Here is a 24,561-nt window from a genome sequence, read left to right as displayed (position 1 = left end):
CTGAATTTATTGTCTCGAGTAGGGGTGTGTGTGTGTCTGTCAGGGTTGGGGGGTGGATTTGAAGGATTTTCTATGTATAGGATTATGTCATCTATGCATAGAGATAGTTTTACTTCTTCTTTCCAGTTTAAATGTCTTTTATTTTTCTTGCGTAATTGCTCTGTTTAGAACCTTCAGTACAACATCAAATGGCAGTGGTGAACATTGGCATCCTTGTCTTGTTACTGATCTTAGGGGGGAAGCTTTCAGTCTTTCACCATGGAGTTTGGTATTAGCTGTGGGTTTTTCCTAAATGCTCATTGACGTGTTGAGAAGCTCTTCTCTATTCTTCTATTCCTATTTTTCTAGGTGTTTTATTTTATCATTAAGGATGTTGGATTTTGTCAAATGCTTTTTCTGAATCAATTGAGATGGTCATGTGTGTTTTATTTCTTTTGTCTTAGTAATGTGGTATAATGATTTTGGGGGGTATGTTTTACCACCCTTGCAGTCCTGGGATGAATCCCACTTAGTCATGGTGTATAATCCTTTTAGTGTGCTGTTAGACTCAGCTTTTTAATATTTGCTTAGAATTTTTGCATCTATATTTATAAGGGATGTCGGGCTATAGTTTTCTTGTGGTTATCTTTTGTCTGGCTTTGGTATTGGGGTAATGCTGGCCTATCGATTGAGTTAGAAAGTATTCTCTCCTTTTCCTTGATTTTTGTGCTCATCCCCCATCTTGTTTGTTTTTTGAATGGATTTTAAATTATTTTGGAAAGTTAATTATTCAGATTCTTAAGGTTGTTATTCAAGACGAGCCAAAAAAAAAATGGTCTTATCCAGGAAAAATCCTTGCCTGATGAGAATTTAATCACAAAATTTTGTTGTTCAAGTTCCACCTACCTATTTTAGAAACAGATGATATTATAGTCATAAAATCTCATGGAATCAGATGTTGTAACTTGATTATATATGTGTAGACATTCTAAGAGAGCTTTCAATCCCAGGATTATAATGTTACGATAATTTAGTTACCCATATGTATATAAACATTTCTAGGAGCAATTTTAGAAATATAATACCTCAATTTAACAAGGTATAAATTTAACAAGGTATAAATTTGATTTTTGGCTAGCTTTCACTACTTCTTAAGATAGAACTTGAACACTGGGGCAGATCCCAAAGCAATACTTTAACTACAATAGTTATGCACAAGAAAGTCCTGTAAATAATCTATCCGTGACAAGCTACAAAGTCAATATTCAAATGTCCCAAATCTTAGACTCCTTTATTTAAAAGAGCTAACCAACAAAGAATTTACTAAGCCCACCATTCTTTTTTTTTTTTTTTTTTTTTTTTTGAGACCGTCTTGCTCTGTTGCCCAGGCTGGAGTGCAGTGGTGCAGTGGCACAATCTCGGCTCACTTCCGCCTCCTGGGTTCAAGCGATTCTCTTGTTTCAGCCTCCTGAGTAGCTGGGATTATAGGCATCCTCTACCATACTTGGCTAATTTTTTGTATTTTTAGTAGAAGTGGAGTTTCACCATGTTGGCCAGGCCAGTCTTGAACTCTTGACCTCAAGTGATCCACTGGCCTCAGCCTCCCAAAGTGCTGGAATTACAGGCGCAATTCACCATGCCCGGCCTAAGCCCACCATTCTTTTCAGCTGTTTGTACCTATAGATAAAGTTCTTGCTACTCTCTTCTGTGGTCTATAATTTGTGAAAAACTAATTATGATGCAATTTCAACAAATGTATTTGTTCAGTTCTATTTGATTTTCTAATTCATGTTGCATGAGTAATAGATGCACTGATGAAGTTAGCACATTTTAACAGTTTTCCTTTCAGAATGTGCTTTTTAACAGAATGCTAGCAGATTGTTTGGCTGTTATTTTAATTATATTACAGTCCATTCACAAACGGTACAACCACAAATTATACAATAAACCTAAAATTTTATAATTCTGTTTTTGTATTTGGAACAGTCTAGTTCAACTGTATTTAAAGGGAAAGTTAATTTATTCAAAGCGTATTTTTAAGACCTTTTCATTTTGGTTAAAAATGGTGACATACAGCTGTGTGTGGTGGCTCATGCCTATAATCCCAGCACTTTGGGAGGCTGAGGTGGGCAGATCACGAAATCAGGAGTTCAAGACCAGCCTGGCCAACATGGTGAAACCCCATCTCTACTAAAAAATACAAAAAAAAAAAAAAAAAAATTAACTGGGCGTGGTGGCAGGTGCCTGTAATCCCAGCTACTCAGGAGGCTGAGGCAGGAGAATCGCTTGAAACCAGAAGGCAGAGGTTGCAGTGAGCTGAGATCGCACCATTGTACTCTAGCTTGGGCAACAAGAGTGAAATTCCATATCAAAAAAAAAAAAAAAAAAAAAAGACATACCAAACCATTTTAGATCCTAAAGGATTCCTAATCTGGCATTATAGACCAAATGTGGTACATTCAGTCCAAAACTTGTGTTCTAAGATGGAGCAGAAAACAAACATAGTAACAGAAATGTTTTTTGCTGTAACCAAATACACGTAGGTAATTTTAAAAGTCTTTTGAGGGGAGGAGTCAATAATTGATTTTGTTGGTAGTGGAGAGAATGAGTGGACTAAATAACATTTAAAAATATATAGTGGTTTTCAGGCTGGCACGGTGGCATACTCCTATAATCCCAGCACTTTGAGAAGCTGAGACGGGAGGATCACTTGAAGCCGGGAGTTTAAGACCAGTCTGGGCAACATAGTGAGACCCTGTCTTGACCAAAAAAAAAAAAAAAAAAAAAAAATAGCCTGGTGTGGTGGCATGTATCTGTTGTCTAACTACTTAGGAGTTTGGGGCGGAAGGATCACTTGAGCCTGAGAGTTCGAAGTTGCAGTGAACTGTGATCATGCCAGTACACTCCCGCCTAAGTGATAGAGTGAGACTCTCTCTCAAAAAATAAAATATAATGGTTTTCTATAAGGAAAATATACTTACATAGTTTTCCCTTATCCAGTCCTCATGATAGCATTGTGAAGGAGGTATTACTTTATTTGACACTTGAGAAAACCAAATTGGACTGATTGCCTTTACCATTTCACTCCTAGTAAGTAACTGCTGGAAATCAAACTCAGAACTTTGGAATTAAACATCAAGCTCTTTCTATTAAACCAGATTTTTGTTTTCTATAAGTTTCAGTTTAAAAGAAGAAAAGAACATTACTTGTTTTCTATAACTGTGTGATACATATTCTGTGCTTACAGATAATAAGCAATTCATTTTAAAATGTCATAACTTCAGAATATAATTAACAATGGGACTTGGCCTTTCAGATATATTACAGTGTGCTTGGATTTTCAAAAATTTTATTTCCATGCAGCTTGTCAATGATTTATTATTATTATTATTATTATTATTTTTAAGGCAGGGTCTCACTTTGTTACCCAGGCTGGAGTGCAGTGGTGCAATCTTAGCTTACTGCAGCCTCTGTCTACCTCCTGGGTTCAAGTGATCAACCTGCCAAGTAGATGAGACTACAGGCACACGCTACCACTTCCAGCTAATTTTTTGTATTTTTTGCAGAGGCAGTGTTTTGCCATGTTGCCCAGATTTGTCTCAAACTCCTGGGCTCAAGAAATCCTCCCACTTCAACCTCCTAAAGTGCTGGCATTCCAGGTGTGAACCACCACGCCTAGCCAAAGATAAGGTTTTATATAACTTTCTCTTGCATAACTTTGGAGGAGCAGTGTAGTGTAGTGCAAAGTTATCCAACTTTAAAGGACACAAGAATTACCTAGGAGATTAATAGCTTTTTAGGGCCCAGGAAACCCTCTAGATACTTCTGGTAGAGGTAGTCCAGGGACAATACTTGGGGGAAACACTGGCTTTGAGGTTTTACACAGATAAAAAAATACCTACTTCATAAATTAGTGATGGTGATTTAATCTATGGTATCTCTACAGTTCTTGGAATAGAACCAGGTACATAGGAAATGTTCAAAATATTCCATTCTTGTGTGATGACTTGGGTGGCAACTAAGAATCAAGAGAATATTCCTTCTTTTCATTCAACAAAATTTATTGAATTCCAGCAGTATTCTAGGGACTTGTGGATATAGGGGAAAATGGGCACATTCCTCATTCTTGTTGAATTTATTTGATCAACTCATTTTAAAGGTATAGTTCTTACCTTGTTAAAAAATAATAAAAGGACTATTGAGGGCATGTTTGCATAATCTTTTCCCTTGCAAATTAAAGTTTTGTTTTTTACTTGAATGAAGATTGCAGTTCAAAGAAATGGCCTATTATTTCTCAGTTTTCTTGTTGCTTTAAATCTATACTGTCCAATACAGTAGCCACTAGATACTTGCAACTTTTAAGTCAATTAAACTTGTATAATATTAAAAATACAGCTCCTCAGTGGCACTACCACATTTCAATTGCTCAGTAGCCACATGTGGCTAGTGGCTGCTTTATTGGACAGTGAGATGTAGATCATTTCCATCATCATACTAAGTTCTGTTGGGACAGTGTTATTCTGGAGTTTACAACTACAAAGTGGTGATTTTCCAATTGTCTTGATTTGTAGATTGATTTTGAGGCAAGTATTAGCAGTGGCTTGAGGCTGTCACGTAAGTGTATTAATTCCCTTTCAGGTTGACCAGGCCCAGGGCTAGTATTGATTTACCTTAACAGTTTCATTACACAGCCAGTGAGATATAAATGCTAAGACATCCGGGCATTTTCTTTAAACTTCTGAGTAATACACTAAGGTTATTTTACTGCATTAGTCATAGCTTTTCTCATGCAGTGTGTGTGTGTGTGTGTGTGTGTGTGTGTGTGTGTAGAGAGAGTTAATTCACCTCCACAGCATTATAATTGTTTCAAATGTATATCTAATGAAATTTTGAGGACAAAGGGGTAAAGAAGAGTTGCAATTGCATCTGAATACTAGAACTGAATACTGGAATTCATGGTACTTACCATGAATTTAAAAAAGAAAATAAAATAATTTCTTTTATAGAAACCAGAACTAAGAGTAGTGAAAAGTTGGTTTAACACTGTTTACTCAGCATTCCACTGGGTAGAACCCCAGTTATGATTATTTAAAAATATTAATTATGAGACTGAGTGCAGTGGCTGGCTCATGCCTATATTCCTAGCACTTTGGGAGGCCGAGGTGGGCAGATCAGCTGATATCAGGAGTTTGAGACCAGCCTGACCAACATGGTAAACCCTGTCTCTACTAAAAATACAAAAAATTAGCTGGGTGTGGTGGTGCATGCTATAATCTTGGCTGCTATGGAGGCTGAGGCAGGAGAATGACTTGAACGTGGGAGACGGAGGTTGCAGTGAGCTGAGACTGCGCCACTGCACTGTAGCCTGGGCAACAGAGTGAGACTCTATCTCAAATATATGTATATAGATATATATGTGTATATATATGTATATATGTATATATGCATATATGATAAACACACATATATACATATATGATAAACACATGTATGTATATACGTATATGTGACAAATACATGTATATATACGTATATATACATATATATGACAAATTTAATGTTTTAGTAATTGAAAAACCAAGGATAAATTCTTCTGTATTTTTGTTGTTTTTAAAACCTGCATATAAAATTGAGTAGCACCCACTACATTCCAGTGTCTAGGTCATGAATGCAGTTTTTTGGGGCAGAGTTCAGTAAATGATATGCAAGTGCAATTGGGTTTTTGCCTCTGTTTCCTGAATATGAGTAGCTAGTTACAGATAGGTCTTACCTCCTTTTTTTCCTTCAGTTTTTGCTGTTGTTCCTCTCTGAGAAGAAAGGCAATAAGAGACTGCTGTCATTTGGTCACAGGTCAGGGATTAGTGCGGCTGAAGTCATTGAAATCCTTTTGTATGTTATTGCCTCCTTCAGTGACCTTCTGTCTTTCCAGGTCACTTACTTCAGCCTTTGGTACTACAACAAGCAAAATCAGCGCCGGTGGGTAGATTTGGAAAAACCTTTGAAGAAGCAGCTGGATAAATATGCATTGGAACCAACCGTCTATTTTGGAGTGGTGTTTTATGTGCCTTCAGTTTCTCAGCTGCAGCAGGAGATTACCAGGTGAGAAATTACATGCCATTTGTTTTTAGGAAATAGTCTAGTGAGATGTAAAAAGTGAAACTAAGGTTGAAGTCAGAAGATAAGTTTGGAACTTTGCCTCTCGCCCCACATTTTTAGCTACGGTATTACAAAGAGGTTCTCATATATGGCATGTCAGAGTGTTTTACTACATGTTGGGTAACTTATGGGTTCAGTAGGCACAAAGGAATAATTAAAGGGAAAAATGATGGATTTACCCTAGCTGTGCACTCTTCCTGTAGTGATGTTACCTTTAATGTTTGTGTTGTTTCTGATCCTTTGTGATTAGGAAAGGAGAGAAGATATTTTAGAAAATTAGTCACAAAATCTGTGTTCATTCCTCAATGAAATGTGCTGAAAGGCTCCTAGAATTCTCTTCCTCTAGCTATATTCTGTAGACAGGTTGGGGAGGGAGTACAGAGGAGAAGGAGGGAAGTGTTTAAGATCAGGAAATTTTGGCTGATAAGTGCACTTAATAGGGACAAAAGCAGAAAGGGAAGATGATATTAAGGAGCAGAATAGAGGAACTAAGTGTTCTTATTCTTTTTCCCCCTGAAGACAACGAAAAAAGGAATAAAATTTGAGTTCTTGAGCGTGGTTTTCAAAGTTCTGTGAATCCCATCACTGCCTTATCTTTTTAACCCTATTTAATGTTACTTTTGAGCCAAGCTGAGCTACTTCAAGGGCCCGAAACATACCGCATGCCCTTTCGTCTTTGTGTCCTAGATCTTTCTCTCACATGTATTTACTGGAATCCTGTTTGCCTCCTGAGTTGTGGTTCAGAAGGTACCTCCTCCATGAAGCATCTGTGACCCCAGGACAGAATGAGTTTTGGCTTACGACCTAGAATTTGATTCTACTTGTGTTAAGATGGTAATTGTCATACCCTATTATTAGGATTTTGCAGGTATCTTTTTCCTAGGTTTTAAGCCTATGTTTTCTTTAGCTTTACTTAATGATATCTTACACAGTACCTTGCGGACAGTGAGAACCTGGTACTGTCTCGTGTTTGTGGAGTGCTGTTTGAGTCTGCCAGTTAATGATTAGGAGAGAATGGAAAGTCAAAGCAGTAAGGATCCAGTGGTAGGGATAAACACAAACTGACTGTAAAAGTCTGAGATAGAAATAATGAAGAGAAAATGGAAACCAGAAGGAAAAAGCCTGAACTGATCACTTTAACTCATTTAAACATTTACTGAAGATACACGCTCTTAAGAACTGTGTTGAATAGAGTGGGAGGTGAATATGCTTTAATCCCACCCTGGAGGAGCCGCTCACAGTCTGGTGGAATTGGCAGTTCATATAAATAGTTACAGTATCCTATGATAATAAATGCTTTAATTAAAGCTGTGGATTCCTAGGGGTGGGGCAAGGGGAACTTGAACAGGAAAGGTAGAGAGACTGACATTTAAATTGACTTTAGAAATGTTCTAGAGGGAATAGTTTTTGCAAAGCAGGGGAAGTAATCAAAATGATTACATGTCTTCAGGAAGTTTCAGGTATTACTTAGAAAGGAAATTTAAAAAATAGGCATAGCAATAAAGTCATGGTACAATGAGGAAGAGATTTTCAAATTTAATGGAATCATTAAATTTATATTTTACAAAGATCACCCATCATAGAAGGTAGATCAGAGATGGCAAGACTATAGGCAGGAGACCAGTTTAGGAATACCTGTGCCATAATCTAGGCGTAGGTTTACAATATAGAACTGAACAGAAAGGCATTAGCTGTATTGAGAGAGAATGGGCCTATTAGAGTCAATCAGTAGGATTGCTCATTGATTAGGTATAGGAGCGCCTGATAGAGAAGTTGTATCAGTAAGGATTAAGTATAGCTATATATAACAAAAACCCTAAATATCATTGACTTCTGTGAGACAAGTTCAGAAGTCAGCCTTGCAGAGCTTGTCTGACAGCTCCACAGAGTCTTCACAGACGCTCGCTCTTTCTCTTAGTGCTCCAGTATCCTCAGTGTGTCCTTCCCATGCACTAGGTTTACCTTTTGGTCCAAGATATCCAGAGTTCTGTCTATCACATCCATAGTCAGAAAGCAGATGAGTGGTTTCCTAGGAACAGGATAGGAATTGGAGAGACAGATTATGAGGGGTGCAAGGAAACTTTTGCAGGTGGTATGTTCCTCATCTTGTAGTGATGGTTTCATGGATGTATGCATGTGTCCAAATTGTCAACTTGAAATTTGAACAGCTTCTTTGTATGCCAATTATACCTCAAAAACGGTGTTTTAAAAAACCCACTCAAAGATATTGTAAGAAAACAAAGCGGGAGGGCCGGGTGTGGTGGCTTACACCTAATGCCAGCACTTTGGGAGGCTGAGGGGGGGCAGATCATTTGAGGTCGGGAGTTCGAGATCAGCCTGCTCAACATGGAGAAACCCTGTCTCTACTAAAAATACAAAATTAGCCAGGTGTGGTGGCACACGCCTGTAATCCCAGCTACTCGGGAGGCTGAGGCAGGAGAATTGCTTGAACTCAGGAGGCTGAGGTTGCAGTGAGCCGAGCTGGCACTGCTGCATTCCAGCCTGGGCAACAAGAATGAAACTCTGTCTCGAAAAAGAAAAAAGAAAACAAAGGGGGAGAACAACAATCTGATTAATATACCTTTAGAAAGTGCAGACTTAACAGAAAAATACGACCACAAAGCAGCAGAAAACTGGCACCTAATACTACAAAATGAACTTTAAAAATTAAGAAAATAACAGATGATATGAAAGAACCATTTAAATCTGAATTAGAAAAGCTTGGGAATAATTTGGCTATGTAACAGGTGAATATGAAAATAGCTGCAAAAACAATTAGAAATTTTGAAATGATAGAAACTATAAAAGTATAGAAGATTAAAAAATAGATGTAATAGGATTCCCTAAAGGAAAAAGCCAAAACATTCTTCTAACAGTATGATCTAAGTCAAAACATTGGCAAAGAACAAATTCCAAAAACTATATAACCAATTCTATATTCTAGCTATAACACATTTTAAAAACTTCCTTGAAAGGAAAATGACTTGAAGCTCTGTATTGAAAAGACGTACTGTGTACCTGGCATGGTCCATCCAGAGCAATCAGTGCCAACACATTCTGCAGAGTCACCAGAAATTGGGCATCCAGACTAAAGCTGTTATAAAATTAAGAAAATAAGATTGGTGTCAGACTTCTGGAAAAACACTTCATGCCAACGGACAAAAAAGTAACATTTAACATCCTCAAGGAAAGGAAATAGGAGGCAATGATTATATATCTAGCAAAAACGACCTGTGAATATATCTTAGTGCGAGCTGCCATAACAAAATATTACAGACTGAGTAGCTGATGTATTTTCTCAGTTTGGAGATCTGAGCACAGTTGAGGTCTCATGAGGGCTCCCTTCCTGGCTTGCAGAACTTCCGGCTGGGTCCTCACATGGCAGAGCGAACAAACACTCTGGTGCCTGGAGTTCTTACTTGCAAAAGAGGAAATTTTGTTTCAATCATCAATAATTGTGCCTCATTTGAACCTCACTGGCTACGATACTGCCACTGCACAAAGCTTGGAAATTTTGACCATCATAATTTTGACCAACTAGGCTGGGCACGGTGACTCACACCTGTAATCCCAGTACTTTGGGAGGCCGAGGTGGGTGGATCACTTGAGGTCAGGAGTTTGAGACCAGCCTAGCCAACATGGTGAAACACCGTCTCTACTAAAAATACAAAAATTAGCCGAGCGTGGTGGTGCATGCCTGTAATCCCAGCTGCTCAGGAGGCTGAAGCAGGAGAATCGCTTGAACCTGGGAGGCAGAGGTTCTAGTGAGCTGAGTTTGAGCCACTATACTCTAGCCTGGACGACGGTGAGACCCCATCTCAAACAAAATAAAACAAACAAACAAAAGAATACAACTGCATGAATTGAAACACATCGAATATATCTTTTAAAATTCACGAATTCATAATACTTAAAAAAAATAACCTCATTGGTCACCTTTGAAACTTACTAGAATACAATACATTATTCTGAATGGCAGTAAGTTTATCCTATCTTTATAGATTGTATAAAGAGGTAACAATCATCAGTATTGGCTAAAACCTTTGGGTAAAAGGAACAGGCTGGCATCATCTGAACTCAGTGGGCAATGTCAGCATCACTGTAAGTGGGACAACCAAATACCATTTCTTCTGATGTGATGCATCCGGAAGTACCAGGCACCACCAGGTTAAATGACTAAAATGAACTTGTATCGAAGCAAGCCTCTAGTCTGCACTGTTCAGTAAGGTAGTTGTTAGCTATATGTGGCTATTTATAGTTAATTGAAATTAATACAATTAAAATTTTTCTTGCACTAGCTACAGTTCAGGTACTGAATAGCCACATGTGGCTAATGGCTACTATATTGGGCAGCGCAGATACAGATAATTTATATCACTGTAGAATGTTCTTTTAGACAGTGCTGCTCTAAATCTAATGATCAGTTTTCAGGAAAAATGTGAGAGCATGTAAACTTGCCAAATGACCCCATGAGACTACAATCACAAAAGTCCAGAAGGTAGGAAATTCTACATGACAAATGGCTCCATTTCTGTTAATAACATGAAAATAAAAGGGAATAAAAACTTTCTTTTTTATAACAAGAGAGATTTAGAAATATCCATTAAATGTAATCCGTAGACCTTGTTTGGATTCTAATTTAAGAAAATTGTAAAAATGCATTTTTGAGGCGATCATGAAAATTGCATATGAATCAGGTATTGAGTACTCAGTATAAAGATGTTTATTTTGTTGGGTGTGATAAAAATGTAGTTACGTTTTTAAAAAATAAAGCTTACCTTTTAGGGGTATGTACTGAAGTACAGGTGGCATGACGTCTGGGATTTGCTGTAAAACACTGGTGGTGGAGGGGGCACAGGAGAGGATGGATGGAGAAAACGTGGTAGGCATAAGGTTGATGGGTGAGGCACCATGATAAGGAGATGGGGTCACTATACTTAATGTCTATACATATATTTCAGAATTTCCAAAATAAAACTTAAAAAATAAAAATGCCGATGCCTACACATTGTCTTATATTACTAGTCTAAGAAAAACAGATGAAGAGAAAAAGCTGCCTCTTCATACATTATTTGGAATTTCTGTTGTGCAAAATGTGGTCACCTAATTTATTATATAATTCTTGTCATATATTGTATGAAATATTTTATATTGGAAAGTTGATCAGTAACTTGATAAAGATTTAGATAAAATATTTGATCAGCATATTTTTACTTTCGGGCAAGTTTATGGAATACTTGCTTTTGAATTAAAATGTGCAATTTCTTTTATTCCTTGGCTGACAGTTTTGAATTCAGGTCTACGTGTTACATTTTATTACTGCTTTGTTTTTTTCCTGTTATTTCATTCTTGTTGCTCGGTTGCCAGGCTGGAGTGCAGTAGCGTGATCTTGGCTCACTGCAACGTCCGACTCCCAGGTTCAAGCGATTCTCCTGCCTCAGCCCCTGAAATAGCTGGGATTGCAGGTGCTCACCACCATGCCCAACTAATTTTTGTATTTTTAGTAGAGATGGGGTTTCACCATGTTGGCTACGATGATCTCAATCTCCTGACCTCATGATCCACCCTCCTTGGCCTCCCAAAGTGCTGGGATTACAGGCATGAGCCACCGCACCCGGCCTGCAAAAATATTGAAATAACATATTTATAAGCCATCTTCAGCCCCACCAATATATAGAAATTTTAGCAAAAAGTGATAATGCCATTGAAGTGAAATTTCTTGGCCATCTGCTCCTACAGTAAATACTTCTTTAAGAAAAACATATTATGGCTGGGTGTAGTGGCTCATGCCTGTAATCCAGGCACTTTGGATGGCCGAGGTGGGAGGATCGCTTGAGCTCAGGAGTTTGAGACCAGCCCGGGCGACATAGAGAGACCCTGTTTCTATAAAAAAATTAAAAACAATTTAGCCAGGTGTGGTGGTGTACACCTGTGGTCCCAGCTACTCAGGAGGCTGAGGCTTGAGGATCACTTGAGTCCAGGAGGTTGAGGCTGTAGTGAGCCATGATTATGCCACTGCACTCCAGCCTGGACTATAGAGCAAGAGGCTGTCTCAAAAAAAAAAAAACAAACTATCAGTCGGTGTATCCATCCATCCATCCATCCTTCCATTCATCCATCCCTAGTTGCTTCCATTAAAGGATTTGAGGGATAATACAATAACATATAGTAACAACCACTTAGGTTTTTTACTGTATATTAAACACTGTCCCAAGTATTTTATTAATTTAATTCTCATAACAAATCCTATGACGTAGTTGCTATTATCTCTATTTTGTAGATGAGGAAACCAAGACACAGAAGGGTTGAACACCTTGCCCAAGGTCACACTGCTAGTATGTACTGGAATTGGGACTCAAGCAGGCTGGCTCCTGAGTCCTTGCTCTCAACCATTGTGTTTTGTGGACTGTCATGTAAAATACTAAATGAATAAAAATACTAGAAACATCTATAACTGTAGATTTGTCGTGGTTAAGAACAAAACCTTTGGGTCATTCAGACCTGGGGATTCAAACTCCATCTCAGTCTAGCTCTATGCATTTGAGCATGTTGCTTAATCTCTGAGCTCCAGCTCTTCATCACTTAAAGGTAGCTATTATTAAATAGTGGAGAAAGCAATTAAGAGGGATAATGATGATTGTGACTATGCCTGGATTTTAGCTGTGAGCTTAATGGCAGCCAAAGCAAAAGAAGAAATCTGAGTTCCATCATTCATTATGTAACACAAAGAAGCATACCTCTTTGCAAGCATGACACATTTTCCTGGTATATCATTTAAACAGAAACTTTCAGGTATAATTTTATGTAAGACATTGAACCAGAAATGAGTAAGTTAAAGCAACTATGGAAGAATCAATTCTCATAACAGTACAATGTAAGGCTGTGGAAGGCTACATTAATTGGGTTCAAGTACATTGCTTTTCATGTTTTTTGTTTTTTGTTTTGAGACGGAGTCTCTCTGTGATGCCCAGGCTGGAGTGCAGTGGCGCCATCTCAGCTCACTGCAACCTCCGCTTCCTGGATTCAAGTGATTCTCCTCCCTCAGCCTCCCAAGTAGCTGGGACTACAGGCGTGTGCCACCACACCTGGCTAATTTTTGTATTTTTACTAGAGATGGGGTTTCACCATGCTGGCCAGCCTGGTTTCCAACTCCTGACCTCAAGTGATCCGCCCACCTTGGCCTCCCAAAGTGCTGGGATTATAGGTGTGAGCCGCCTCACCTGGCCCTTTCTAGTGTTTTTGATTTAAGGAAAAGGCCTAGAATATTTAGAATGGAATCTGTGAATAGCATGTTCAATAGACAGACTTCCCTAAACACAGTCTTCCTCAGATAAGCTTTTGAAAAGAGCTGCTTTATAGAAAATCTCAAGTTTTTCTGTCTAATGGATCCCACAACTGCCAGCATCCCATTAGCTAATGGAGGGAAATCAATGGGTTTGGCTGTTAGCAGGTGGAAGGGGAAAAGGTGGATCCAAATTCTTCTTATTTGAATGGATGGTGTTTTGGTCAGGTTCTTCGGTAATAAAGAACAGAGGTTTACATGTCTGTGGCTGAAATAAAGACTCATATGAAATGATTAAAGGGGTGGGCTCTCAGAGGAATTCAAACATGAACTGTAACTGGGTTGCACTTCACAGGCACCGAATATGGAGGACATTTTGGATTCCAGATGGCTCCATAGACTGCTCTGGCAGAGTGTCTGTGATCTCCATTTAGCACTGTATCCCCAGCATCTAGAATAATGCTTAACATATAGTAGACCCCAGTAATTACCTGTTGAGCAAATAAATAAAAGGAAATAGTAAATCTTCACCCTAGAGTTTTATCAAAATGGAGAAGTGAGTGGCTTCAAGTACGTGATTGATACAGCTGCTGTTTGCCGGCTATGCTCTTAGTCGTTTACATATATTATTATTGGAATATGTTCAGTCCTGTGAAGGGGTGATGGTACCCTCATTTTACTGGTGATAGAATTTGAATTCACAGATTATGACTTGCCCAAGTTCATGCTACTAATTTGGAGAGTTCAGGTCTGCTTGACTCTAAACCTTGTTCTGGTAACTGATGCCGTATATATTGAAAGTACAAACAGGGTGGTAAACAGAAGTAAACCCACATTACCAGATATTAAGAAAGCATCTTAACAGCTGTTTTGAGGGATTTCATCAGAAATACTGTAATATCAGCCTGGTCTGAAATATCAGAAATCATTTTTCTCTGGCTTTACTTTCCAGTGCTAGGGAACTTCCACCAAACAAGGTAAGCAAAATCTTATATTACCAAGTTACTAGTCAGCTTTTAAAGTAAAGATTGGCCACTGGCTTTCCATTTCTCCAACTAAAAAGAAATTGTAGAGACTGTTTTACAGGGCATGGAGCAGATGACTAATTGTCTTATAGGATCGTTTTAGTTTTGAAATAACTATAATCTAGGATAAGAAACTCATTAGATTGATTAAAGTGTAAGTGTAAGTGTGTAAGTGTCATATGGTTGAGGACTTTGTCATCCTTGTTTGAAACCATCTAGGGGCTCTGCATGGTAGTTCATGTCTGTAGTCCCAGCATTTTGAATCCAAGCACTAGGATTACTTGAGCCCAGGAGTTTGAGACTAGCCTGGACAACATGGTGAAACTCCATCTCTACAAAAAATAGAAAAATTTGCCAGGCATGGTGGTGTGCACCTGTAGTCCCAGCTACTCAGGAAGCTGAGGTGCGAGGATCACCTAAGCTTAGGGAGGTCGAGGCTACAGTGAGCAGTGATCATGCCACTGCACTTGACCCTGGGCAACAGAGGGAGACCGTATCTAAAAAAAAAAAAAAGTAGGATTAAGGTTTTGTTTTGCTGGTTTATGCTTCTCTACCAAATTATGGTTAAATGCATTATGTCTCAATGAGATAATATTGACATTGACCTTATAAAACTGACATTTTTTTTATAGGTATCAGTATTATCTGCAACTGAAGAAAGATATCTTGGAAGGAAGTATTCCTTGTACCTTAGAACAAGCAATTCAGCTAGCAGGCTTAGCTGTTCAAGGTAAATAAGATCAATTCATAATGAAATAGTTCTATCAGATTAAAATGTGTTGCAACAAAATAGCAAGGGATTTTTAAGTTAACTGACTGTCTATATACATCTTTAGTAGTATTTATATATTAGCGAAGTATTCTGTTATCTAAGGGGCTTCCTTTTGGGAAAAAATGAACTTGGAATACCTCAATGAAATATGAGACTTCTGGATGTTAATCATGTTATATGTCAACAGAGCAAACAGTACAATAAATAGAAGTATACACACACATATATTCAATCACATGCCAAATGACGTTTCGGTCAACAAAAGACCTCATACAGGACAGTGGTCCCATAAAATTATAACACTGTATTTTTAGTGTACCTTTTCTGTGTTTAGATACACAAATATCATTGTGTTACAATTGCCTACAGTATTCAGTACAGTAACATGCGGTATAGGCTTCTATGAGCAATAGTCTATACAGTATAGCCTAGGTGTGTAGTAGGCTACACCACCTAGGTTTGTGTAAGTATACTCTGATGTTTGCACATCTCCTAATGATGCCTTTCTCAACGTATTCCCATCATTAAGTGACATATGACTATATACATATACATTTATTAATACTATGCTATGTATTCATCTAGTTCAAAGACTTTATCTGCTAATAGGTCATATTTTAAGAAGAAAGATATGCTAGTCAGTGAGTTTGATGACTTATATTCACTTATAGTTTAAGTACACTTCTTTTGTGTGGTTTCTTCTTATTTACTTATTTCAGTAGGTTTTTGGGGAACAGGTGGTATTTGGTTACATGAATAAGTTCTTATTTATTTAGTTACTTTTTTTTTTGAGATGGAGTCTCGCTCTATGGACCAGGCTGGAGTGCAGTGGCACGATCTCGGCTCACTGCAACCTCCGCCTCCTGGGTTCAAGCAATTCTCCTGCCTCAGCTTCCTGAGTACGTGGGATTGCAGATACCTGCCACCCCACACACCCAACTAATTTTTGTATTTTTAGTAGAGATGGAGTTTCAACATGTTGGCCAGGCTGGTCTCAAACTCCTGACCTCAGGTGATCCACCTGCCTCAGCCTTCCAAAGTGCTGGGATTACAGGTGTGAGCCACTGTGCCTGGCCATGGTTACATGAATTAATTCTTCAGTGGTGATTTCTGAAATTTGGGTGTACCCATCACCTGAACAGTGTACGCTCTACCCCATGTATAGTCTTTTATCCCTCACCGCACTCGCACTTGTTTGGTTTCTTAAATGGTTGTCCTGGATTATGCAGTAATATCATCATTCATAATAGATAAAGATGGCTGGGTGTGGTGTCTCATGCCTCTAATCCCAGCACTTTGGGAGGCCAACGTGGGAAGATTGCTTGAGTCCAGGAGTTCGAGACCAGCCTGGGCAACATAGCAAGACCTTATCTTTAAAATGTACATATATAAATAAAGATTCTGCATTTCACCAGCATTTTTGAATTATTTTTTTGATTTTTACATGTCTAATATACATGTATTTACATGTACGTGTGTATTTTCTTTTTTCTGGAGACAGTCTTACTCTGTTGCCCAGGCTTGAGTGCAGTGATGTGATCGTGGCGCACTGCAGCCAGAACCTACTGGGCTCAAGTGAACCTCCCACCTGAGCCTCCCAAGTAACTGTGACTACAGGTGTGCGCTACCATGCCTGGCTAATTTTTAAACTTTTCTGTAGAGATAGGGTCTTGCTATCTCTTGGGCTCAAGCTATCCTCCCTCCTTGGCTTACTGAAGTGCTGGGATTATAGGTGTGAGCCACTGTGCCTGGCCGGGAAGGTTTCTGACAGGGCATTATTTCAAACAATTACTGGCATTTCACCTTGGGAGTGAAATTTAATCAGAATAATTATTAATAAAACTCCTTCAGCTATTAGCAGGCATGGAGACATGCATCATTTTTAAACAAATGCCTGATGCACATAGAGCCACATTCCTTTTCAAGGTACTTTGGATTTTCTTAAGTATCCTTTTTGGCTTTAAGAATTACTTTTTCATAAACATTTTGCTGAATTGTCAATTTTTTAAAAAAATTAAAAATTTCAAAACAAATATATCTTGCTGTAATATATTCAAGTGGTCTAAGTCCATTTCATCACTACTGTTGACAATTTGGTTTCTCCTTGACATTTTTCTGTACATAAGCAAGCATATATGATTACAGGGTAGGTTTTGTTTGCATTTTAACTATAAAAATGAGATCATATTACATATAGCTTGCAACTTGTTTTTTATTTAATTCATAGGCATTTTTCCAAGCCAAGACTCATGTCTACCTAATTAACATTTTTAAAAAGATACTTTTAAAATATACTTTTTATAGTTATAAAAAACTTGACTTCTGAAATATTAGCATACCATCTATATATACTGCATGTTGAATTTTGTTGCACATATTTTGCAATGAAATTTAAATATAATTAACGTGAGTTTTTGTCATTCTATATAGCTGATTTTGGTGACTTTGATCAGTATGAATCCCAGGACTTTCTTCAGAAATTTGCCTTGTTTCCTGTGGTAAGACTTCTTTTGACACTGGGCTTTTTAAAACAAACAGTTCATTTCTATACCCTTAATAATCCCTGAAATGAAATCTGTATGATAGACTTACTGTCAGGAATAGGATTATAAAAAAAAATTCCCTCTTATAAACATCTCAAGTGTGACTGCTTTCTCCGTTGTAGTCATCTTGGTCCTTGTGAACCCACAGAAACTGAAGGGTCTATAGTGACTGCACTGTGCCTGGAGATATTTGTTTTGTATTTGAATGTGAGTTTAAAAAGAAGGATTCATTTTCAGCTTCTCAGGAAGGCGCAGGTTTTGCTTTTAACTGAAGGTTTGAGACCTTACAAAATTATATTGAGGAATGAATGTCACTTCTCATCAGCAATTTAAAAAGTAGATGACGAAGACACTGCCTTCTACTTTTATAAAGTCATTACTGATGGAAGGGACATGGAAACTGCATTGCAACAACTAAGGAAGGTGTGGCATGCTCTTCTGAGTGTCTGCACAGCCAGCCAGAGAACACACAAGATGTTTTTATTTTGCTGGGCTCAGGACTGGCTGACTACTGTCACCAACTTGAAGTAACTTAGCTGAAACTTTCCCAGGGATGAATTGAGAAGGTGGGCCAAGTTTTTTTTTGTTTTTGTTTTTTGGCTCCTGTGAAGAAGCCACTTAATTCCTTAGAAAGGTGATTACCTATGTAAGCAAAGCTCCCATATATTAACAATAGTCATAATTTTGCCAGATAGTGACAAGTCATTAACAGTCAATGGCCATGAGTCTTTCTAAGAAATTTGGGTGAATTTTCACATACTTACCACTGTGTGTTTTCTTCAGGGATGGTTACAAGATGAAAAAGTATTGGAAGAAGCAACCCAAAAAGTGGCCTTACTACATCAGAAATACAGGTAACTCTAAGAAATAAGACATGGAAATAGCATAGAACCAATGTTTGCTTGAATTTGAAATATTCAATTAAATATTTAATTTATATGATTAATATGTATTTGCCCAACTGTATTTGGAACATTACTGCCACTGCTATTACAAGTAGCCAACATTTACATAGTACTCACTATGTGCCATGTGCTGTTCTAAGTAAGCACTTACCCATATTACTCATTTATTGTCCTTTTTTACCAGTGAGGACACTGAGGAAGTTGAAAGCAGCCAGTCATTGAAGGGTGCCCATTTTTTATTGTGTATAGTAAAGGTTTATTTGATAACCTCATCCTGTATAGGTTAATGTAAAATTAGGATGATTTGTTTTCTTTTATGATACAGCTTAGCAAGTCCAGGGTTACTTCCCTCTGTATACCTATGGAAGCTGTGTCTGTCATCTGGGGAACTACGCTAAGAACTATGGTGCTTAGTACTCTGAACTATGCTTCTGCATACCTTTGTATACTTGTACATATTGACATTCTTTCATGGTGAATCTCTGTGTTGCCTGTAAGAAAAAATACTCTTCTAGAGAATGCTAGGTTTCATTCTAAACCAACTACCACACAGTTCCACATACAGATGTTCCTTGACTTAGGATGGGGTTAAGTCCTGATAAACCCATAGTAAGTTGAAAATACTGTAAGTCAAGATGTATTTAATAGACCAATCCTGCTGAACATCATAGCTTAGCCTAGCCTACCCTACCTGTTCTCAGAACACTTACATCAGCATACGGTTGGGCAAAATCATCTAACACAAAGCCTGTAATATATTTTATAATGTTGAATATCTCATATAATTTGTTGAATACAGTACTGAAAGTGAAAAACAGAATAGTTGTACGGGTCCTCGAAGTACAGTTCCTACTGAATTTGTATCACCTTTGTACCATTGTAAAGTTGAAAAGTCATTCAGTTGAACCATCATAAGTTGAGGACTATCTGTACTCTATCATTAAATTCTTATAACTACTCATTAAGATAAACATTATTATCTCCATCTTACAGATGGGGAAACCAAACTCAAAAAGATTTAGTTATCTCTGGCCGGGAGCGGTGGCTCATGCCTATAATCCCAGCACTTTGGGAGGCTGAGGGGGGCAGATCACGAAGTCAGGAGATCGAGACCATCCTGGCAAACATGATGAAACCCTGTCTCCACTAAAATACAAAAAATTAGCCAGATGTTGTGGCATACACCGGTAGTCTCAGCTACTCAGAAGGCTGAGGCAGGGGATTTGCTTGAACCCGGGAGGCAGAGATTGCAGTGAGCTGAGATTGTGCCACTGCACTCCAGCCTGGTGACAGAGCAAAAAAAAAAAAAAAAAAAAAAAAGATGTAGTTACCTCTACATGTGGTAAAGGTGGGAATTGAAAGCAGGTCAGTTTTGTTAGAACCTATTGCTTATCACCTTCCAAATAAAATAACCTTTTGCCTCTAGTCTCTCTCCACTCAAATCCACATAGTGGCTCACAAAAGATTAATCTCCCTAGCATATCACTTTCCTCTTACGCCTCTCCTTCTCCTTCCACGTGCTTGTGGGTATTTTCATGCTTCCTGCTAGCCTGAGTTCATTACTCTGGGATTAAAGGCCTCCCATAAATTGGTTAAATCCTGCCTTCCCAGCTTTACCTTCTGCTGTCCACATGAACCATTTCTTTTCTAGCTTAATTGATCCCTCAGGCACACATTGCCCTGCCTTTTGTCACTTCCATTTATTCATTTGTGCATTTCCTTAAAAGATAGCTTAGTGTTCTTACTCTGTATTAGGCAGAGCAAGAGTGCTGGATGCTATGGCACAAAGATAAATAGAATAATTTCTTGTCTTCTAAGCGTGCATTCCCAGCCCTGCAATATGAGGGCTGGCAGGACAACCCACTATAGTAATGATAATACATATAAGAAGATAATGAGTGCAGTTAGAGGGGTATGGGTGGAATGTATTGGGACTGCACAGAGTTGGGGCATTGGGGAATCCCAGAAGGTGACCCAGAGGAAATGATACATAGACAGAGTCTTGAAGGATATTAGGGATTGGCCAGATCCACAAGTGAGTCACAGGCATACCAAGAAGAGGGATTCTCATGTGCAAAAGCCCAGAGGGGCTAGGGAACATACTCTATCTGAAGAGATGCAGAGTTTGGGATGGCTGCAGTGTGGGTGCCTTGAGCACAGAGGGGAGCATCGGAAGATGAGGCTGGAGATCCAAGTCTGCATGCACTTGGGCACTCCTGTACCCACACTGCCTTCCTGCCCATCCTAGTAGTGCTGCACTCCACTCACCTGAGCGAAAAGGGGTTTTCATGTAGCCTTCTTATACCCTTATTCCCTGCATTCGACATTTAGCACATAATTCTCAGTAATGCCTGATATTTTGTTGTTTTTGTTTTTGTTTTTTTGTGTTTTTTTTTGTTGCCCATACTGGCGTGCAGTAGAGCAATCATAGCTCACTGCATCCTTGAACTCCTGGGTTCAAGCAGTCTTCCCGCCTCAACCTTCCAAGCAGCTGGGACTATAGATGTGCACCACCATGCCGGGCTAATTTAAACTTTTTTTTTTTTTTTTGTAGTGACAAGGTCTCACTATGTTGCCCAGGCTGGTCTCAAACTGCTGGCCTCAGGTGGTCCTTTCTCCTTGGCTTCCCAAGGTGCTGGGGTTACAGGCATGAGTCACCGTGCCCAGCCCTGATATTTGGGATAATAAGCAATTACTTGGTGATTTAAGAAAAGTTCAAGATTTCACCTGAAGATTTTTTTAGGAAGTTTTTTTATCCCCTACCTTCCCAGTCATCTGCCTCAAGTATAGAGAGCAGGATCTCATGTGATACTCTCAGCATTCAGTACAGTGCTTTACACATACTGATTTTCAGTAAATATCAACAGATTGATATAACCAATTATAGATGCTTAGAAACTTGAAATGTTTGTAATGTCCTATGCTAAATTGATACATAGGTTTTAAGAAAAGCTTTATTTTAAACCATTTTAAGCTTGCTTTGTGAACAATCTTGCTTCTTTTGGGTTGCAGAGGGCTCGCAGCTCCTGATGCTGAAATGCTGTACATGCAGGAGGTAGAGAGAATGGATGGCTATGGAGAAGAGAGCTACCCTGCTAAGGTAAGTGTGGCTTGGTGGCTGGGGTTCTTTAAAGTTAGGCTCACAAATTTGAGAAAATCGTGGGGAAATCCAAAGATGTCCTTATGTGCAAAGGCTGAGGACATGCAAAACTCTGGAAACTTAAAAGCCGAGGTCCTGGTGACCAAAATTTTGTGGTAAAACGCATTCCCATTTTGCGGTTCATACTTTGAAATGGTCTTGAAATAGAGTTCCTAAGGAGGGCCAAACTTTTTCCATTTTTATACATATCTATAAGATCATAGATCTCATTCAGACTTTTGTCTTCCTGCGTGGTTACTCTGTAGGTCTTCTGAACTTCCTGCATCTGGGAAGCCAGTCCGGGGAACTCTGTAGCAGCAGTTCCTCTGCATCTGCTTCCTGGGTGTTTCTTCTTTTGCTTTCTCCTTTTAGGATAGCCAAGGAAGTGACATATCCATTGGAGCGTGTCTTGAAGGTATCTTTGTGAAACACAAGAATGGAAGGCATCCTGTGGTATTTAGGTATTTTTCTTACCTCTTTTTGTATGTTTTCTGTGACTCCTGTTGGTGATATATTTTTTTAGTACTTACAGCAGTTAAATTGTTCACAAGTCTATACCAAGGTCTCATTAAAAAATGGAAATAATTCCCTTCCTAGAAAAAAAAATACCATCGGAATGCAACAGTCCTTTTCAGTAAGCCACTTTCTTCAAAACGAAATTTCCAGAATATAATGCCTATAATGATGGCCTACTATAAAATGCTTAAAAATGTGTGACCCTTTTTGTGCCATATGGAGGCCATTCTTTGTTTTGATATGAATTTTTAATTTGAGCTGTGCTTTCCAGGGCAATTTATTGGTTAATTTATTTACTGTGAGACAAGGTCTCACTCTGTTGCCCAGGCTAGAGTACAGTGGTATAGTCACTATACACTGCAGCCTTGACCTCCCAGGCTGAAGTGATCCTCCCATCCCAGCTTCCTGAGTAGCTAGGACTACAGGCTAATGCCACCATGCCTGGCTAATTTTTGTATTTTTTGTAGAGACAGTTTCGCCATGTTGCCCAGGCTAGTCTCAAACTCTTGGGCTCAGGCTATCTGCCTGCCTCCCAGAGTGCTGGGATTCCAGCGGTGAGCCCACTGTGCCCGGCCTGTAGGGCTTTTTCTTATGAAAAATATAGATCTTTGTTTTGACTCTAGTTTTGTACCAAAATTCCTAAAATACCAGTATCTAAGCAAATTTCAATAGTTTTTTATAATGTTGGGTTTTTTGCTGATATAAAAAAAGATACTATTCATTTGTGGAAATCTTGGAATGTGAAGAAAGATGGAAAGGATATATAGCAATGTACTAATAGTAACTGACTCCGAACAATGAAACTACAGGTGATTTTAATTTCCTTTATAGTATTCTGTGTTCTAATTTGTATCTTAAAGATAGTAAGTTGGTCCATATTGTACAATCCCTGCCTTTAATTCCTTAAAATCTGTAATCTGGAAAATCCAAAGTTCATTTCATAGAAATACTTGCAGTTTTACTCTGAGATTCTATTTACCCAGTTGGGTAAATTGGGTGCAGACTAGTGAAAATTAAAACTTTATATTGTTTTTAAATTTATATTTATTATTTATTTTATTTTATAGAGATGAGGTCTCGCTGTGTTGCCCAGGCTGGTCTCTAACTCCTGGTCTCAAGCGATTCTCCCTCTTTGGCCTCCAAAGGTGATGGGATTACAGGCGTGAACCATGGTGTCCAACCAAAAGCTTATATTGTTTTTATAAGGCAGGAAAACGTATTCTATCACTTTTGTTTTTTGGTTCCTTCATGTCCACCATTTGTTGAGTGCTTATCATGAGTCAGATAAACTATGCTGAGCATTTTATGTGAATTTTTTTAGTGTAATCTTCATAACACTCTCAGCAGTAGGTATCACCACCTCTTTGCACATGTGATAATTGAGGCTTAGAAAAGTTGTGATTTGTCCGTGGTCCCTCAGTTATTAACTGGCATAACTAGGACTATAACTTGGGTCCTCCACTTTATGCGTGGGCTCTTAATTACTGTATTAAACAGCTTTTATTCTTTCCACCCCCTACTCACTGCCAGCATCGCAACACACACATTACTCAAGCTTTCTAAACCACTCCTACCATTTCTTCTTGAGAACTAGTTTTGCCTTTGAAGAGCTTTTTCTCTAAACTGACATCTCCTCTCTCACTTCCTTTGCTTTACTGCCTCTTGAGCCGTGAATTCTCCATGGTGATTATGACCTCAGAGAGTACCCATCACTTGGGGAGCAGAACCCCACTTCTAGAATGCATTGCCCTGGGCTGGGTGGCTCCCCTTTGGCAGTTGCTCTCTTGTCCCCAAGCCACTTATATTAACCCTTCCCAACATGCTGAGTTGGGGGTCAGGGAGAGGAGAGGAAAATAGATCCGTGGCTTCACCTGAAGGGCAGGGCTCTGATGGTGCCCAAAGTGTCACATGGAAACTTGAAGCATCTGCCTGGCTTCCTTTATCACTGGATGGGAATTTTCACAGTTGCCTTAATGTGATGCTAATAATCTTTAGATTTAACAAACACTGAATCACTACTAAGTTGATTTTATTTTAATACATTTAAAATAAATCTAATGGAGAAGGATAAAATTTTTTCTTCCATAATTTTTTCTTTTTATGACATTCTATGATTATGTAATAAAATCAAATAATAACATATAAAAGCTAATATGATAAAATTAGAAATATGAGATTTTGAATCGTAGTGATCACTTCCAGAATAGTTCACTCTTTGAGTTCCTGGCATTTCAAATTTATCTT

General features: G+C 38.5%; 1 protein-coding gene and 1 pseudogene across 7 annotated transcripts in view; one reads left to right on the top strand and one right to left on the bottom strand.

The window, feature by feature from the left end:
- The window catches only part of PTPN21 (protein tyrosine phosphatase non-receptor type 21), an 89,906-nt gene that overhangs the window by 31,204 nt on the left and 34,141 nt on the right, over positions 1-24,561 (top strand). For 5 of the 7 annotated variants that reach the window (XM_073998002.1, XM_005561979.4, XM_045396848.2 and 2 more), the window contains exons 3-8: positions 5,909-6,078; positions 15,075-15,172; positions 17,645-17,712; positions 18,541-18,611; positions 21,675-21,762; positions 22,174-22,262. Coding sequence is in view for 4 of the 7 variants with exons in the window: in XM_005561979.4 (XP_005562036.3) it covers positions 5,909-6,078; positions 15,075-15,172; positions 17,645-17,712; positions 18,541-18,611; positions 21,675-21,762; positions 22,174-22,262 (584 nt within the window). In the remaining 3 variants the exon portion in view is untranslated. The remainder of the gene's footprint in view (positions 1-5,908; positions 6,079-15,074; positions 15,173-17,644; positions 17,713-18,540; positions 18,612-21,674; positions 21,763-22,173; positions 22,263-24,561) is intronic. The other 2 variants (XM_073998001.1, XM_073998004.1) reach the window with 1 other exon arrangement.
- LOC123575064 (U4 spliceosomal RNA) lies at positions 9,511-9,641 on the bottom strand (annotated as a pseudogene).

This window comes from Macaca fascicularis, chromosome 7, assembly GCF_037993035.2.
Source record: "Macaca fascicularis isolate 582-1 chromosome 7, T2T-MFA8v1.1".
In the NCBI taxonomy this organism is placed as follows: domain Eukaryota; kingdom Metazoa; phylum Chordata; class Mammalia; order Primates; family Cercopithecidae; genus Macaca; species Macaca fascicularis.
The sequence above is the reverse complement of the archived record's forward strand: the minus strand, read 5'-3'. Positions and strand labels throughout refer to the sequence as shown.